The 19,007-nt window shown below is 45.0% G+C and overlaps 1 protein-coding gene across 1 annotated transcript in view; it reads right to left on the bottom strand.

Annotated features, from left to right (window-relative positions):
* COLGALT2 (collagen beta(1-O)galactosyltransferase 2) overlaps positions 1–15,327 on the bottom strand; it is a 115,272-nt gene extending 99,945 nt beyond the window's left edge. The window contains exon 1 of the mRNA XM_075833450.1: positions 14,665–15,327. Coding sequence (XP_075689565.1) covers positions 14,665–14,888 — 224 coding nt within the window. The 5' untranslated portion in view covers positions 14,889–15,327. The remainder of the gene's footprint in view (positions 1–14,664) is intronic.
* Between the last annotated feature and the right edge of the window lie 3,680 nt (positions 15,328–19,007).

Below are 19,007 nucleotides of genomic sequence, written 5' to 3'. Positions count from 1 at the left end.
ATAGCCTAACAAAGCCTCCGACACAGATGTAAACGCAGGCCGGATGGATGTAGAACAGCATTCCACCGAGATGAGATCATACCATATGAAATCTAAGTTTAATTGTCTGCAGAGTACATGTATGTGAAGCAGCTTAGAGGCATCAAAGGAACTAAATATTTGACATGTGACCCATTTTATTTCTTGCAGATTTTGTTAAGTTATCACATTGCACAACCCATAGTTTCTGTATTTCATTTTTACTTAAATGTGGGTTAAATATATTGTTCTTAAATCAAAATCACAGTCTGAATGTGATACGCTTCCTTTCTAGAGATCAATATTGAATAAGATTTTTTTTATGTTAGAATCAAAGGGGCAGATTTATCAATAGTACTGTAGGGAGTCTGCGAAAATGGTGCAGAATGATACAAATGTACCAAAATGGCACACTTGGCATAATTAGGGCCTGTTCACATCAGCGTTGGCCTTCTGTTCGGCTTTCCGTTCATCTGTTCCGTCAGAGGAAATGGAGGAACGTACGGTGGAGTGTACGGCTTATAGTGGTCCGATGGACAGATTCTTCCGTCTCCGGTGTAGATCTTTGGCGTTCTTCAGTGTTATCGTTGGTGTCTTTGTTGAATCTCTGATTAATGCCCTGCTTGCCAGTCTGTGAGTTTTGGTGGGCGGTCTTCTCTCGTTAGGTTTGTAGCTGTGCCATATTTTTTCCATTTTGTTATAATGGATTTAATGGTGCTCCGTAGGATGTTCAAAGTTTGGGATATTTTCTTTTTATTACCCAGACCTAATCTATACTTCTCCATATCTTTGTCTCTGACCTGTTTGGGGAGCTCCTTGGTCTTCATGTTTCTTGCTTATGGGTGTTATAGACTCAGGGGTCTTTCAGAACAAGGGTATTTATACTGACATCATGTGACTGATCATGTGACACACAGGTGGATCTTATTCAACCAATTATGTGACTTCTGAAGTTAATTGGTTTGACCAGACCTTATTTAGGGGTTTCATAGCAAAGGGAGTGAATACATATTTACTCACAACCCTCAGCTTTTTTTTATTTTAAACTAGATATTTTTGTTCATTTCACTGTAAGGGCTTGTCCACACGTAGCGGAATTGCTGCGTTTTTTTGCATCCGGAAATGCGCATGGAAAAAACGCAGCAGAATACAGTGGCAGCAAAGTGGATGAGCTCGAACAAATTTCAGCCACACGCTGCGTAAAAACTTAGTGGAAAAAACGCTCAGAAATGAACCTGTGGTGCGGAATTTTATTCCGCAGCATGTCAATTGTATTTGCGTAATCACTGCATATTTGCTGCGGGGTTTCCCCATGGAATTCAATGGGAGGTAAAACCCGCAACAAATAGAAGTTGTTGCGTTTTTGTGATGGGTTTGTAGAGATTCCGCCGCAAAAAGCGCAACTCAGAATAAAAAAAACACTATACTTACCTAGGAGTCTGTGTTTCTTCCTCCAAGCCGGCCTCCTGGGATGTTGCTTCAACCCATGTGACCACCGCTGCAGCCAATCACAGGCAGTAGCGGCGGTCACATGGACGAAACATCATCCCAGGAGGCCGGCCCGGATGACGTCACATGGCCGGCCTCCTCGGATGACGCTTCATTCCATGTGACCGTTCTGCAGCCAATTACAAGCTGCAGCGGTCTCCTGGGATGAAACGTCATCCCAGGAGGCCGGCCTGCTAGTAGGCCGGTTAATGCAGCAGTTTCCTGCAGTGGACATTCCGGGCAAAAAACTGTGCCACAGTTTGGCGGGCTTTTTCGCCCAGAATTCGCTGCGGTGCTCAGGGCGAATACGCTGCTTGCTTTTACGCAGCGTATCCGCCCCGAGTGAACACAGCCTAACAATTTGGACCAATTTGTCAGGTCCATTACATAAAACTTAATTTAAAATTCATTCTTAATTTCAGGTTGTAATGCAACTAAACAGGAAAATCACCCAGAGGGTAAACACTTTCAAGGGCTACTAAATACAGAAAATTTGAATAAGGTGCAAACAAGGCTCTTGAGAGCAGTACCATTGCCTTACCAAGAAAAAAAGCTGTAACAAAAACATGAGGTTGTCACTGAGATTGTGGGATTGCTTGTGGAGATACAACTGCGGACATTTGTATTTTTTTTAGTAAAAGAACGTATTATGGAATTTTAAATAGCTTTTTATTTAAAAAAATGTTTTACTGTTTGAGATACAGCTTTTATGTATCCTGCATACATAGAAGCTATATCTTGAGCTCAAAGTCGAATCCGTCAGGTCAGAGAGACTGACGGCTTTGGTGACAGCGGGTCCTGCGGATACACCTGTTATCGATCACATCTAAGTTCATGAACCGAATAATATATTGTTATATAAAGAAAAGAAAAAAGTGTGCAAAGGTTTACATAGCCTTCAAAAACATCCAGGTTGTCAATGTTTCCCACTGCTGACTCAATGTTTTCAGCACTTTAAACCCTAAGTCCATTGCTAACAAGCCTAGATGTTTGTCAGATTACTAATTTTTACGCTACCAACTATGTGGAAAATGTTTTACAGTTTACTACATAAGTATTAGTGAGTATAGTAGTAGAGTATATATTTTCGTGAATTTACCACATATGCACTTGCACTTATTGCCTCATTCACTCTTGTGTATTCTGGTCAGTATTTTGCATCAGTATTTATAAGTCAAAAACCGAAGATGATCCAAAATATGGAAGAGGTGCAAATCTTTCCATTATGCTTTTTCTGTTTATGTTCCACTCCTGATTTTGGCTTACAAATACTGACTAAAATACTGTTGTGTAAAAAGTGACTGTAAATCACTGCAAGTCACTGCAAATTAAGAGTAAGGCCGTAGCCATGTGCACGGCCGTGATTTTCGTGTCGGCCGGCACCGGAGTGTCGCCCGCGAGCCGCCCGCAAAATCGCGGGCCGTGCACATGGCCGCGTCCATTATTTTCTATGAGCCTGGACTGCAGAACATGGCCGTAATAAGACTTGCCCGTTCTTTCTGCGGTCCAGGCTCCTGGGCCATGCACGGACCGTGGAAACCAATTCTCCCATGGATTTTCGGGGGAATTGCGGCCGCAAAAGCACGTTCGTGTGAATGGGGCCTAAAGCGCCCCTTGAGGCTCACCCTTAGGCTTAATTCACACGCTATGTTCGGTATGTGATATACACACCGTATGTCAGCAGTATTTCCCAGACCGAACACACTGCAGGGAGCCGGGCTCCTAGCATCATAGTTACGTATGACGCAAGGTGTCTCTGCCTCCCCGCGGAACTACTGTCCTGTGCTGAAAACATGATTACAGTACGGGACAGTTTTCCTGCAGCGAGGCAGGGACTCCTAGCATCGTACATAACTATGATGCTTACCAGAGGTTCGGACAGCACTAGGTGGTGATGGGTGCACGAGTAGGGACCCAATCCGACAATATTAGCAAAAGAACTACTCGGCACACCAAATTGGAGTTAAATGCTTAAATCTGTTTTGTTTTTTTTTGCCACTGTGCATGTGCGACGTTTCGGTCAAGTAATGTAGAGCGATCTACATGCGGCCAGCCGCTATACCTATACACCGATATCTCAATACAGAGCCATTACTTGCAGTAAGTGCTTGATGAAGGTCATTACTTGACCGAAACTTCGAATATGCACATTGGCAAAAATAAAAACAGATTTACGCATTTCACTCCAAGTTGATGTGCCGAGTACTTCTTTTGCTTATAACTATGATGCTAGGAGCCGGGCTCCCTGCCCTGTGTTCGGTCCGGGAAATACTGCCGACATATAGTCTGTGTATCACGGACCAAACATGCTCGTTTGAATTAGGCCTTACTAAGCCTCATTCCCCTCAGTATATGTGTGCCAATTACCTGATATTCATGTTTTTCTCACTGTCACTATATTTTATAATATTTAATATATAATATCTGACCTGGCTGTAATAGAAATCAGCTCTCTGTGCACTGACTTCCTTGTGATCTTGTAATAGACTTGTGTTTATACACAACAGCCAATCTGAGAGGCCGAGCTGCAGGAGGAGGGAGGAAGCAGCAGCCTAAACGAATGATGAGACAGGAGGTGTGTTTCAGACTACCTCAGACTCTCTGTATGTACTGTACTCACAAATCACAGCTCTGCCCTAATGGAGCTGATCTAAAAGCAGCCAAGAAGAAAGATCTGAGGAAAATAAATAGCAGGTAAACATCACCTATTGGCACTGACGTACTTATTATTTTGGAGCTCATGCCTGGACAGTCACTTTAAAGGCAAATCTCTGTCACAAGTTACCTAATTCCTATGCACGATACAAAAGCAATATCTTACTTTAGATATTTTTCAAATACAAATTGAAAAGGAAGCACGTAAGATCCTCCTGTGAAAATTATACATTGGAATTGTATTAACCCAGTTATACAGAGCTAGAAAACATAATGAAACATGTTTTCCAGGCTTTCACATTTTTGGTCTATCCTTAGGACAGGCCACCGTTGTGTGATCAGTGGAGGTCGAACCCCTGGGACATCCACTGAACAGCAGAAGAAAGGGTCTTCAACCTTTTTCCAGCTAGAGATAATACGCCGCCAGAGGTGTCTCGCAGCATTTTTTTACCGTCTCCCTATTGAAATAAACATGCAAGCTCGGCTGAGCATGCATGTTTATGATTGAGTCTGACTAAATAGCTGTCAGCCGAACAAGCGCTCTGCCAACATGTATTAAATGTCGAGCTTTAACAAACACTACAAGGCAATCTACATATGCAGAGGCCCTTAGCAGTGACAGGATGAGAAACTGACAGAGATAAGTCATGTTTCTGTCAAAAAAAAATGCAGCTTTTACTTACACAAGTTCAGACAGGATGAAATGATCTACAGTATTGCTGGAAAGCAGAGTTTTCGTTACAAAACAGATTATTTGATAAGGGATTTCATTATAAAAAGAAATACATGGCTTTTATACAGTTAATAGGATAATTCTTAAAAACTCCGGCAGGGAGACAAAATATCTTCTGACAGTTCCCTATGCAAATTTCTTAACTGTTTGCTTTAAAAATGAAAAAGATCAATCTTTAGCTTGTATTTTAGAGGTCATCCCCCCTTAAGAAATCTAAATGTGGATATGCTGGTGACACATCACCGATACCGACCAACTGCACTTCCTGCTGCACGTGGTACTAGGCAATGGCCAATCATATTCAAGCACTGCCCAGCAAGCAGAGTACAGAGTTTGTGTGCGATGTCAGAAGTACACTTTGTATACGGAAAAAAATATGTTTGTTAGCGCCTCTGCTCCCTGGCTCATAGATACAAGGGACACCCCTCTCTGACATCGATAGACCCTAAAAGAACATATAGTCAGGGGTAGTCTTAATGACAACCCTTTTTATTTTAAGACTTAGGCTAAGTTCACACTAGTGTTAGTATACGTTTACCTCTCTTCCGTCAGAGGAAGAGAGGATCGATACATTAAACGGAAAGCAACGGTTCCGTTAGAATTACTATTAATTTCAATGGTAATTATTTTGTTTCAGTTGCTTTCCGTTTGTCTCCGTTCGCTAGGTTTCGTTTTTATGAACGGAAATAAAAGTTCTGCAGACTGCACTTTGTTTCCGTTCAAAAAAACGGAATCCTAGCGAACGGAGACAAACGGAAAGCAACTGAAACAAAATAATTACCATTGAAATCAAAGGTAATTCTAACAGAACCGTTGCTTTCCGTTTAATGTATCGATCCTCTCTTCCTCTGACGGAAGAGAGGTAAACGTATACTAACGCTAGTGTGAACCTGTCACCTGTCCTGGCATGTCTATTATAGTAAATACTTCTATTCCCCATAGAATAACAATTCTGGAGCATTTACTTAGAGCCCTGCGTTGTACCGTTCCTCTATTATTCCTCCTACAAATGTATGAATAAATTGACAACTGGGTGTTACTAGTTGGGGGTGTGTCCCTAAACAGTTTGACACACCCCTTCGACAAGGGGAATGGTAAAACCCACTTGTGTCTCCATGGTAATAGACAAAAAACAAACTGTGTAGTCTGATCCTTCCCTCTCCATCAGTCACTTACTGTCCCTTACACACATTTGGTGGGTTAAAAAAAAGTAGGTGTCGGATTTCTAGCATAGAAAAGTTGCAAAAGACCCAAAAGTCGCAATTTGTGATGAAAATTGCGACTTTTGGGCATTTTACTGCATCCACTGCACTTTTGGGAAAAGGGGTGTGGCTTACCTAAAGGGGGCAGGGTCACAACAGTTTGACAAATTCATTTTTCATTTTTGCCAGAAAACCAGCGTACACTATAGTAAAAATCGACGCCAGCTCCTAGCTGGCATAGATTTCACTCTGTGGGGCGTAGCAAGGTAGAGGCCCGTGCCGGCATCAGGACCTTGTATGAGAAGCGGCATGCCGAGGGAGCTGAAAAAAAAAAAAAGAGCGGTGAGCATACAGATTTTTTTATTTTGTGTCCGATGGGGGGGGGGGGGAGTGGATAGCGGTCATGGCGTCCGCCTCTTAATAAATGAGTTTCATCTTGCTCCAACGAATTGTCTATCAAGACTGGCGCATGAAACGTCAGTCCTTATAAATCTCCCCTATTAAGTTTATTTCTGGAAATTTCTAATAATTTCATAATCAGTACAGTAACTTGACAATCTTTTCTTAAGATAATGTTAATGTATTGAAGAATAAAACGTTGTTTCTACCATCTACTCAACTTATTTTAGCTAAATAATGTTATGACCGTGGTAAAAGCAATGAACTTTTTTATGTTTTAAAGGTTTTTGCTTTATTTGAAAGAGTTTTATATCTTTTGCCATTACTATATGTTATTTCTGTAATGCTTCCATCAACCACATAAATTTGATATTTCATGTATGTACTTCCTTCATGACCCACTTGTAAATTGTATTTGTGTCATTTTAATGTGGATTTTTTAAAATATTTTTTGTACATGTCGGTGTGTTACACGCCATCTTATAATATGAAGCTGTACTTGGCTCTCTCGCCCACATTTATAAAGCAGTTTACACTCGTTTTTTTGGCATAAACTGGGCCACTAAAATCTCACATAAGATGACGTTGACAAATTTGGAAAGTGATGAGAAAAAAGTGCACGTGATCTCTAGGGCCGGGTTCCCGCGTAGCACAAACGCTGCAAAATTTCCACAACGAAATTGTGTGCGAAAATTCCGCAGCATTTACAGTAGCAGCAAAGTGGATGACATTTAGGGAAAAAAAACGCAGAGTAATCGTTAATAAATTGGCCTGCGGTGCGGAATTTAATTCCGCAACAGGTCAATTTATGCTGCGTTTTTGTTGCTTTCCTGTTGCGGGTTTTCCCCATTGAATTCAATGGGGATGCAAAACCCACAACAGAAAGGCAAGTGTTGCGACTTTTGTGGCGTAATCGCAACGATTACACCGCAAAAATAGCAACTCTGGAAAAAAAAAGCATACTTACCCAGAACGCTCTCATTCTTCCTGCAGTCCGGCCTCCTGGGATGACGTTTCATCCCATGTGACCGCTGCAGCCAATCACAGGCTGCAGCATCACATGGCCTGCAACGTCATTGTAGGAGGACGAGGCAGACGTCAAATGAGGGAGAGGATAAGTATGAGCTCTTTATTACGAAGCGGAAATTCCTTCCGAAAAACCGCACCACAACGTGGTGTAATTTTTCGGATGGAAGGTGCTGCTGGTTCCAGGTCAGACATGCAGTGTGATTTTTACGCAGCGCATCAAACCCGTGGGAACCGGGCCTAAGAGGGACAAATTTTGGTTAGATTTATTATGTAGAATAGGTGGAAATGGAGCAAATTACAGTACTAATCTACGTTTCCTCAATTCAGCTATTTGCAGCTCAGCCTTATTCGAGTGAATGGGACTGAGCTGCAGTACCAGGCACAGCCAATACCCAATGTATGGAGCTGTGTCTGGTAAACAATGAGGAGGCTGCAGCCCCTTCTCTTAGCTGATCGGTGGGGGTGCATGTAGTTGGAACCCAGCCGATCTGATATTGTCAGCCCCACTGGGAACAAAGACCAATGTGAGTGGTTACAACCTGCAGCTATACGATTGTGAAAAACAAATAGCTGACTGTACCTCGGTTCCTCTCTCCTGTACTGAACTCCACCAGACACAAGATTTTGTCTACTTCTTTGTGGCATTTAGTTTGCTATCAGTTGAGCACTCTGAGGCATGCCAAGAAACTAGGCCGGGAACAAAAAACGGTTCTGTCCCATGGTATAAAGAGATATCTCATCTTGCCTGGGTACGAAGAGAGAAGCCATGTTTTTAACAGTAAGCGCAAAAAGGAAACAAATTCTTCGCTTGGTCTCCCCACTGACATGGGGTTAAATGGATAAAACTTGTGGGTATCTATTTTTACTCAGTTGCAAGGGACAGAAGAAGGCTGTTGACATAGGAGAAATTCTGACCCATCAGTGAATGGGTACATTATGATAGGCATCAGTGAATTGGCACAACTAGAATTCACAGGGCCCCATAGCACAGTTTGCATTAGGCTTCTCCTAGCCTTTTCACAGTTGACACTTGAGTGAACTGCAGTTATGCTGGCAGCACGATAACTTCAATTCACATTAACTTTAGAAGCAATCACATGAGAATCATACCGACCATCGTCCTCACGAAACAGGTATCCACTGGTGATACCATACAATAAACAGATATAGTAATTATACTTTGCAGCATTACCGAATACTCCACGTTGTAGTGTCAACCATTATTGGCCATAGAGAGGCAAGTTTTACCTCAGAGCAGTGTCATACAGTCACAAATCCCCCCCCCCCCCATACCTCGGAGTACTTACAAGAAGGCAATGGTGATTTCACTATGTGCTGTTACCGGACAAATCCCAGAATATACACAGATACTCGCAAAAGAAATGTCCGACCCTCTCTTTATTTCTGCCAGCATGTTCCATAGTAGTATTAAAGAAATCCTTCACAATCATTCCTCCATTAGTAGTCAGTGGTACCAGGAGGGCCAATGCCATAAGGACACGAGAAAATCAGTAGTCTGACCCAGTGCCTGGCACTTTCACTGCACACTTATTATCATTTCAGAAAAAGACCATCCATTTTAACACCTTAATGCATAATCACGAGTATGCCCGTGATGGGAAGGCTTCCCTTCCCGCATTGTGACGTAAACGTACGTGATGGTGATCGTGTGGGCACAGAAACTGTGCCCGAGCGATCACTGTGGGAGCCCGGCTGCGACTGACAGCCAGGCTCCTGCTGCAATGGCTAGGATTGGAGAAACCTTCAATCCCAGCTAATTATCCCCTTTGAAATTCCGCGGTCAATAGCAACCACAGCATTTAAGTGATTTGACAGAGGGAGAGGGCTTCCTCTGTCACCCATGAGTGGCCCACGAACGAGATCGCTGGCCGCCGACTGTTTTTTATTGCTGCCAGGAGCCATAGAAAGGCCCCCAGGGCTGTTATGGCTATTTGCCTATTAGGCCGCACCAGAAGTATGGCCTAAGAGATTGTCTGTCAGTTTTGCACTGACAGGCATTAATGCTTTGGTATATTAAGTATACCAGAGCATTATATCTGCGATCAGAAGATCGCCTTGTAAAGTCCCCTAGAGGAAGTTAGATTTTTTTAAATTGAAAAAAAAACCAGTTAAAGTTTATGAAAAATAAAATAAAAATCGTAAAAATAAAATAAGGCCACTTTATTTTCCCAAAACGTGGATTTATTTAGTAGAAGTGTAAAAAATAAATAAATAATGCACATATATGGCATCGCTGCGATCACGTCGACCCTAACAATAAAATTAACAGATTGAACGCCCTACAAAAAAGACAATGGCAGAATTCCTTTTTTTCCATCCCCCCCCCCCAAAAAAAAAAAAAAGTTTATCAAAAAGGGCCATGTACCCCAAAATAGTACCAATGAAAATGACATCTGGTCCCCCAAAAAACAAGCCCTCATACGGCGTCATCGACAGAAAAATAAATGCGGCAATGAAAAGCAAATAATTTTTTTCTAAAAGGGTTTTTATTTGCGATGCATAGTGAACGGTGTAAATTTAAAACGCAGAAAACAATGCTGGGAAAAAACTTGTTTTTTTTTCAATTCCCTCCCCAAAAAATTTAACAAACATATTTTATGCACCCAAAAAAATGGCGCAATTAAAAAATACAACTCGTCCTGCAAAAAAAATAAATAAAGCCCTCATACGGTTGCATCGATGGAAAAATATAAAAGTTATGACTCTTGGAATGCAATGGCGAAAAAAATAAAAACAATGCCTGGTCATTAAGGTCAAAATAGGCCTGGTCGTTAGGGGGTTACAGGTAGCAATAATCTTTACGATACATCTGAAAAACTGCTATATGTAAACAGGCCTTTACTGTCCATATCATGCAGACATCCCTGAGACACATGGTCCCTGCAGAGAATGGACACCATGGAGGGCACATTGTTGTAAAATGATTGTGCTTATGTGGCATATTTGTAAAACAAGTTTACTCCCTGAAATGCTCACAGACATTAAGGTCATGTTCACACACGTTTTATTTGCTGCAGATTTTCAGTGCAGATTCTACATTGCAAAATCTATATTAAAGCAGAGCACATGCATGTGAATGGGATTTTAGAAAATATGCGCTTGAGAGCAAGGTGTGGATTTGATATCTGCATCAATGTCTGACCCAGATTCCTCTACTGATTTCATTTGACCGCTATCTAAGACCCCATTCACATCACGTTTCTGCCCAACATTTATTGTGTACGTCGGGAAAGCTGCCAATGTACAAGATAAACGTGTCCATAGGGCTCCATTAACCAACGGAGGCCAAAAGAGGGTCCTTTTAGCCTCTGTCTGGCTGGTAAACCTCTGTATACCTTTATTTGAAGGATGGATTAGCGTAGGAGACTATGCTTATCCATCCTGAGGTATACCGCAAAAAAAGTATACCACATGCATTTTTTTTTAACATGGGAGCATTTGGGCGACAGATGCCACTGTATGACATATGTGATAGGTATACATGAAATGTTTATGTCGGGAAGCTCCAGTGACATCACGGTCCATATATGGACAGAGACGTAAGGAGTTTCCTCAGGGCTCTTGTCTCCGGGCGCTCTTTGAGAGGGTCGTGTGGCTGTTCGGGCGACGTATCCCGTTGTATGCATATACAGTGGGATACGTTGCAGCATTCCGTCAAAGGTCCCCCCAACCGATACCTCCGACGGAAGGCAATGAAAGGGGCCAAAGGTATATGACCACCTTTAGGCCAGAAGAAGGGATCTTTGTTGTTAGTGCCAGTGATTAAGAAGGTTGATCACTTATACGGGTTATACCCTGGGCAATTATTGTTAGGAACGCTCAAAAGAGTACGAATTGTATCGATAACGGATTCCCGTAATGAGCCGCTAGTTTACCTGCTTCGTACATATTCTCCACTGCCCTGACCAGAAAAACTGTCATCTACACACAACAGAGCACTAAACCGAGCAGACACTACAATAGCGGTCTCTTATTTCCACTTTATATGGCGGCACCTCTTATTATTTATGGGAATTGACACCACATGAACTGGTCAGATACGCTTATTGCGCTTCTTATGCCTTTTTTGCCTTCAGTTCACTACACACAGCGGAGTATATTGTCACGGATTACAACACGCAGACAAGTATGTGCCTCATACATGCATATCCATAAAATACTCTGTGCTGCTGTGCATAGTCTATGCACCTGGTTACATCCTGAACAATAGAGACAGATGGAGGCTAATACACCTTAGGCATTAGGTCCCTAAATGAAAATTATAACATGCAGATACATTTGAATACTTGGAAAAAAACTGGACTTTTCATGGTTCAAATAAAATATTTATAAGGCACAAACCTCTATTATTAAAAATAAATTAAAGGGGTTCTCCACTTTTGACGACTTGTTAGAAGTGTCCCTTTACAACAAAAGCCACATGCACATGACTGTATTTTTCATCCGTAATTATGGACCGTAATTACAGACCCATTCATTTCTATGGGCTACGGACATCTTTCCGTATTTTTACGGATGGGTGTCCGTGCCGTAGAAGTTATAGAACTTGTCCTTTTTTTGTCCGTAATTACAGCACGGACTTCCCATAAAAGTCTATGGGTGCTTCTGTAATAATGCACGGATGTGCACCCGTAGCCGTCCCTAATTACGGAACCGTTGCTAGGCGACTCCAGGTGTGCACATGTTGCATCTCATTTGTGGTTTTCTTCTTCTTTTCGCGGATTCGTAAATATTCAAAGAGTTATTCCCATCTTCATAAGTTGAGCTGTTAAGCTCAACCTGTTAAAGTTAATACTTTTTGCAAATACCTTGCTTTATGAAAATGATGTCATTTTCGTGCTATCCGTCCTCCATGTCGCTGTCAGTCCCTCTTTGTTTATTGCTCGTTGTCTAGGTATCGTTGTTTTCAGATAGCGGTGGCCGCGCATGTGCAATGATATCCGGAGAGGATCTCATTCTAATCGTGAACGCGCATATCAGCGCATGCGCATTAGATGTCGGCCTGGCCACCGCTCATCTGGATATATCAGCGCTCGGCTCCATGTACTGCATGTTGCAGCGAGGGGTGTAAACAGCTGATGAAGAGGGGGTGGTGGTGCCGCCACTAGAGTTATTACAGGCGAGGGGGAAGTGTTTCTGCGAAGGGGGGGTATACGATCGTTCTCCCGTTTCTGCTAGAACTACAGTATCTAGAAACGTCGGGAGCGCGCACAGTGCAGAGCAGCTTGATTGACATCGAGACGCTTACGCCCACTTTTATAAAAGATATCCAGCACTAGCTGAGTTATCAAGTTAGAAAAAAAATGTAGTTAGGGAAGGAATTTTTTTAATTTTTTAACATGAATAGATTTATAATTCAATTTCTGATTAGGATTCAAAATGACTCAACTTAGGAATAACCCTTTAAAGATGCATTACGGATGCACTACGGACAACGTTCCGTATAGGCAGATGATTTACGGATGAGTATAAATGACTATGGATTCGTATTTAGGGACAGTATTTACGGATGGATGAAATCTACAAACGTGTGCATGGGGCCCAAGTGTCCGCCTCCTGGGACCCCCAGCGATCAGTGGTTATCTGTGAAGAAGCCTGTCAGTAAGTGTTATATTTCCCTGCAGCACCACCACAGGACAAATTAAGCATTACACAGTGCCCATTTATATCAATCAGTTTGTTTAATGCAGGACAGGACAAGTCCTCTAGAGAGAGAGACACTCTTTGTAACTGCTCTTCACTCTGGGCAATAGATAAGGATCCTGAACAGAGGACCCCTCTCTATCTATTAACTCAGAATTCCCTAATAGGGAATATGACAAAAGGTTTTCTAAACTGGACAATCCCTTTAAATTTAATCAAGAGCCATAAAGTAAATGAATTGATATTTTTCCCCCAGTATTAAATGGTGCAAACATTCCCCATAGAGGTGCCACTAAATGTTACTGTTTAAGGCCGGGATCACACACGCAGTTTTGAAGAAATTTTTGTTGCAATTTTTTTTAGCTAAAGCCAAAAGTAGATATAAAAGGAAGAAGAGGTATAAAGAAAAGTATGAAGCATCTCCTTTCTCTTGTGTCCACTCCTGTGCTTGTCTCAAAAGACTGAGCCAAAAACTGCATCAAAAACTGAGTGTGTGATCCTGGTCTGAGTGTGTTAATTATACTACAAAGAAAATTAAAGTTATAAATATTTGTAAAAATAAATTCTGGGATAACTGAAATACTCGAAGGGTAGATGTTCATTGCAGGTCCATAGGGATCGATGTAATGGACCGTCAATGAGCAATTCTAGATGAACTCAACCACAAGACCTAAATCCTAAACTAAATCTGATCCCATAATCGTTCATATGTGTCTATATCTATCGTTGCATCGTACACGGAACATACGCACGGTGGGTTATGAACAGCTTCTCTGAGCATCAATACATATTCATGTGCCGTTCTGCTATGTCCACGTGTACCTCCAAGAACAGTTAACTCCTATTGGTACAGGTGGGCTCAGAATGGTAACATGACCAGTGATATCAGGAAGAAGATGCCCTCAGAACAGGTACCACATACAGTCATAATATCAATGACACAACATGTAATACAAGGCAAGTCCTATGGTATAGATCAGCAAAGCAATAATAACAGGATATATATGGCTGAAGAGTTCACTATGATTGATCCCAGTCATTCATTCTTATCTGGGACATTGGACAGATTGATGGCATCTAAGAACGTCATTTAATGTGAACAGTGACTAATAAAGCAGAACTGAACACATCCGTCATTTCTGCTGCCATCGATGACTTCACTACTCCAGTCCACACAGCAGCAGTTCTCCAGACATGGATATGTCTGTACCTGCACAGGAAGCCTGGAAGTAATATCATCTCAATCCCCTCTGCGAGAAGTTGTCACCTGAGAGGCAGGAAGTGGCCAAAAGATGTAAAAGCCCTTTAAATAAATGACAACACCTGTGTGACACGAAGTCACCTCTAGGAAAATGTCAGAATCCAGCTGTTAATAAAGTAAAGGCGCTGTAATCTGAGGAGATTATTATTATCTGTTACTAGTACAATGAGGGGTCATATTATGTATAAGGCTGGCAGTGCCAGCCGTGCCCTCACCATACAGCGATCCTGCTCTTGGGGTAGTCCAGCTTATCGATGCAGTCCAGGAAATAGGGCAGCGTGTGTGCAGCGTTCCTGGCTATGATGGCGATCAGGACACTGGGCTTCTGTAGACCGGACTCGGGGAGGATTTCCTCTTCCACAGCGGGCTCATCGCCGGTCACAGCACCAATGATGGAGAGGTAGAGGGGCACAAGTAACCGAGCACTGACTGCAGCCATGTTCCGCCGAGCCTGCTGCTCTGCATACTGCTGTGCTGTGTCCTGGGAGCGGGGACTCCACCAGCGCTGGATGGACGGACGGATGGATGGGGGGATGGAGCTGAAATATGAGACTGAACAGTGGGGGCTCCATACAGACGAGGCAGGCTGCAGGACCGGCTAATAATGGATGCCATTCATGACAGCAGCACACGGTCCCAGGTCTTCTCCTGCCCCGCACAAGTCACTCAGAATGGCGGCTCAAGTGTCCGTCTCTGGTGGAAACGGGGTCATGCTTAAAGGGGTGCCTTCAATTACATTAGTCTCTTGCTAGAAAATGTAAAAAAAAAAACTTTCCGTTTTTCACGTCCAAGTTGCACCTATGCGGGTCACGTTTTCGCGGCTCCCCATAGACTTGAGCCTATGGAGAGATAGGATATGTCTTATTTTTCAAAGGACCCTTCACACGGTTCCTTGAAACAACGGTCGTGTGAAAGGCCCCATTGATATACATTAATACATGTTAGAGCAACGGCCGTCACACGAACGTATTCAACGTTCGTGTGAATAAGGCCTTACACCAGGGGCGTAACTAGGAAAGACTGGGCCCCATAGCAAACTTTTGACTGGGGGCCCCCCCTCCCCTGGGTGTCACACAACCCCCCCCCCTTGTAGATAGTGCCTTTTTTTACAGTCCCCCCTGTAGATAACGCCATACAGCCCCCCTGTAGACTGTATGGCGTTATCTACAGAGGGGGACTGTATGGTGTTATCTACAGGGGGGACTGTGTGGCGTTATCTACAGAGGGGACTGTATGGCGTTATCTACAGGGGGGACTGTGTGGCGTTATCTACAGAGGGGGACTGTGTGGCGTTATCTACGGGGGGACTGTGTGGCGTTATCTACAGAGGGGACTGTATGGCGTTATCTACAGGGGGACTGTGTGGCGTTATCTATAGGGGGGACTGTGGCATTATCTACAGGGGGGACTGTATGGCGTTATCTACAGGGGGGACTGTGTGGAGTTATCTACAGAGGGGGACTGTATGGCGTTATCTACGGGGGGACTGTATAGCGTTATCTACAGGGGGGACTGAATGGCGTTATCTACAGAGGGGGACTGTGTGGCGTTATCTACAGGAGGGATTGTGTGGCGTTATCTAAAGAGGGGGACTGTGTGGCGTTATCTACGGGTGGACTGTGTGGCGTTATCTACAGGGGGACTGTGTGGCGTTATCTACAGGGGGGACTGTATGGCGTTATCTACAGAGGGGGACTGTATGGCGTTATCTACAGAGGGGACTGTATGGCGTTATCTACAGGGGGGACTGTGTGGCGTTATCTACAGAGGGGGACTGTGTGGCGTTATCTACAGGGGGGATTGTGTGGCGTTATCTAAAGAGGGGGACTGTGTGGCGTTATGTACGGGGGGACTGTGTGGCGTTATCTACAGGGGGACTGTGTGGCGTTATCTACAGGGGGGACTGTATGGCGTTATCTACAGAGGGGGACTGTATGGCGTTATCTACAGAGGGGACTGTATGGCGTTATCTACAGGGGGGACTGTGTGGCGTTATCTACAGGGGGGACTGTGTGGCGTTATCTACAGGGGGACTGTGGCGTTATCTACAGGGGGACTGTGTGGCGTTATCTACAGGGGGGACTGTGTGGCGTTATCTACAGGGGGGACTGTGTGGCGTTATCTACAGGGGGGACTGTGTGGCGTTATCCACAGGGGGGGCTGTGTGACGTTATCTACAGGGGGACTGTGTGGCGTTATCTACAGGGGGGCTGTGTGGCGTTATCTACAGGGGGGACTGTATGGCGTTATCTACAGGGGGGACTGTATGGCGTTATCTACAGAGGGGGACTGTATGGCGTTAACTACAGGGGGGACTGTATGGCGTTATCTACAGGGGGGACTGTGTGGCGTTATCTACAGGGGGGACTGTGTGGCGTTATCTACAGGGGGACTGTGTGGCATTATCTACAGGGGGACTGTGGCGTTATCTACAGGGGGACTGTGGCGTTATCTACAGGGGAGGGCTGTATGGCGTTATCTACAGGGGGGACTGTGTGGCGTTATCTACAGGGGGGACTGTGTGGCGTTATCTACAGGGGGACTGTGTGGCATTATCTACAGGGGGACTGTGGCGTTATCTACAGGGGGACTGTGGCGTTATCTACAGGGGAGGGCTGTATGGCGTTATCTACAGGGGGGACTGTGTGGCGTTATCTACAGGGGGACTGTGTGGCATTATCTACAGGGGGACTGTGGCGTTATCTACAGGGGAGGGCTGTATGGCGTTATCTACAGGGGGGACTGTGTGGCGTTATCTACAGGGGGACTGTGGCGTTATCTACAGGGGGACTGTGGCGTTATCTACAGAGGGGGACTGTATGGCGTTATCTACAGAGGGGACTGTATGGCGTTATCTACAGGGGGGACTGTGTGGCGTTATCTACAGGGGGGACTGTGTGGCGTTATCTACAGGGGGACTGTGGCGTTATCTACAGGGGGACTGTGTGGCGTTATCTACAGGGGGGACTGTGTGGCGTTATCTACAGGGGGGACTGTGTGGCGTTATCTACAGGGGGGACTGTGTGGCGTTATCTACAGGGGGGGCTGTGTGGCGTTATCTACAGGGGGGACTGTATGGCGTTATCTACAGGGGGGACTGTATGGCGTTATCTACAGAGGGGGACTGTATGGCGTTAACTACAGGGGGGACTGTATGGCGTTATCTACAGGGGGGACTGTGTGGCGTTATCTACAGGGGGGACTGTGTGGCGTTATCTACAGGGGGACTGTGTGGCATTATCTACAGGGGGACTGTGGCGTTATCTACAGGGGGACTGTGGCGTTATCTACAGGGGAGGGCTGTATGGCGTTATCTACAGGGGGGACTGTGTGGCGTTATCTACAGGGGGACTGTGTGGCGTTATCTACAGGGGGGACTGTGTGGCGTTATCTACAGGGGGGACTGTGTGGCGTTATCTACAGGGGGACTGTGTGGCGTTATCTACAGGGGGGACTGTGTGGCGTTATCTACAGGGGGGACTGTGTGGCGTTATCCACAGGGGGGGCTGTGTGGCGTTATCTACAGGGGGACTGTGTGGCGTTATCTACAGGGGGGGCTGTGTGGCGTTATCTACAGGGGGGACTGTATGGCGTTATCTACAGGGGGGACTGTATGGCGTTATCTACAGAGGGGGACTGTATGGCGTTAACTACAGGGGGGACTGTATGGCGTTATCTACAGGGGGGACTGTGTGGCGTTATCTACAGGGGGGACTGTGTGGCGTTATCTACAGGGGGACTGTGTGGCATTATCTACAGGGGGACTGTGGCGTTATCTACAGGGGGACTGTGGCGTTATCTACAGGGGAGGGCTGTATGGCGTTATCTACAGGGGGGACTGTGTGGCGTTATCTACAGGGGGGACTGTGTGGCGTTATCTACAGGGGGACTGTGTGGCATTATCTACAGGGGGACTGTGGCGTTATCTACAGGGGGACTGTGGCGTTATGTACAGGGGAGGGCTGTATGGCGTTATCTACAGGGGGGACTGTGTGGCGTTATCTACAGGGGGACTGTGTGGCATTATCTACAGGGGGACTGTGGCGTTATCTACAGGGGAGGGCTGTATGGCGTTATCTACAGGGGGGACTGTGTGGTGTTATCTACAGGGGACTGTGTGGCGTTATCTACAGGGGGGACTGTATGGCGTTATCTACAGGGGGACTGTATGGCGTTATCTACAGAGGGGGCTGTATGGTGCTAACGCCATACAGCCCCCACTGTAGAGAACGCCATACAGCCCCCCTGTAGAGAATGCCATACAGCCCCCCCATGTAGGGAACGCCATACAGCCCCCCCCTGTAGGGAACGCCATACAGCGCCCCCCCCCCTGCAGGGAACGCCATACAGCGCCCCCCCCCTGCAGGGAACGCCATACAGCGCCCCCCCCCCCTGCAGGGAACGCCATACAGCGCCCCCGCCTGCAGGGAACGCCATACAGCCCCCCCCCCCAAAAAAAAATGGGACCTATAGTGTGTCCTACAAATAACATGCAACCCCTATCCACAGGACAGGGGATACATGTGTGATCGCTGGCATTGATAGGGAGAACGAGGGA

The sequence above is a fragment of the Rhinoderma darwinii genome, chromosome 7 (genome assembly GCF_050947455.1).
Source record: "Rhinoderma darwinii isolate aRhiDar2 chromosome 7, aRhiDar2.hap1, whole genome shotgun sequence".
Lineage (NCBI taxonomy): Eukaryota > Metazoa > Chordata > Amphibia > Anura > Rhinodermatidae > Rhinoderma > Rhinoderma darwinii.
The sequence above is the reverse complement of the archived record's forward strand: the minus strand, read 5'-3'. Positions and strand labels throughout refer to the sequence as shown.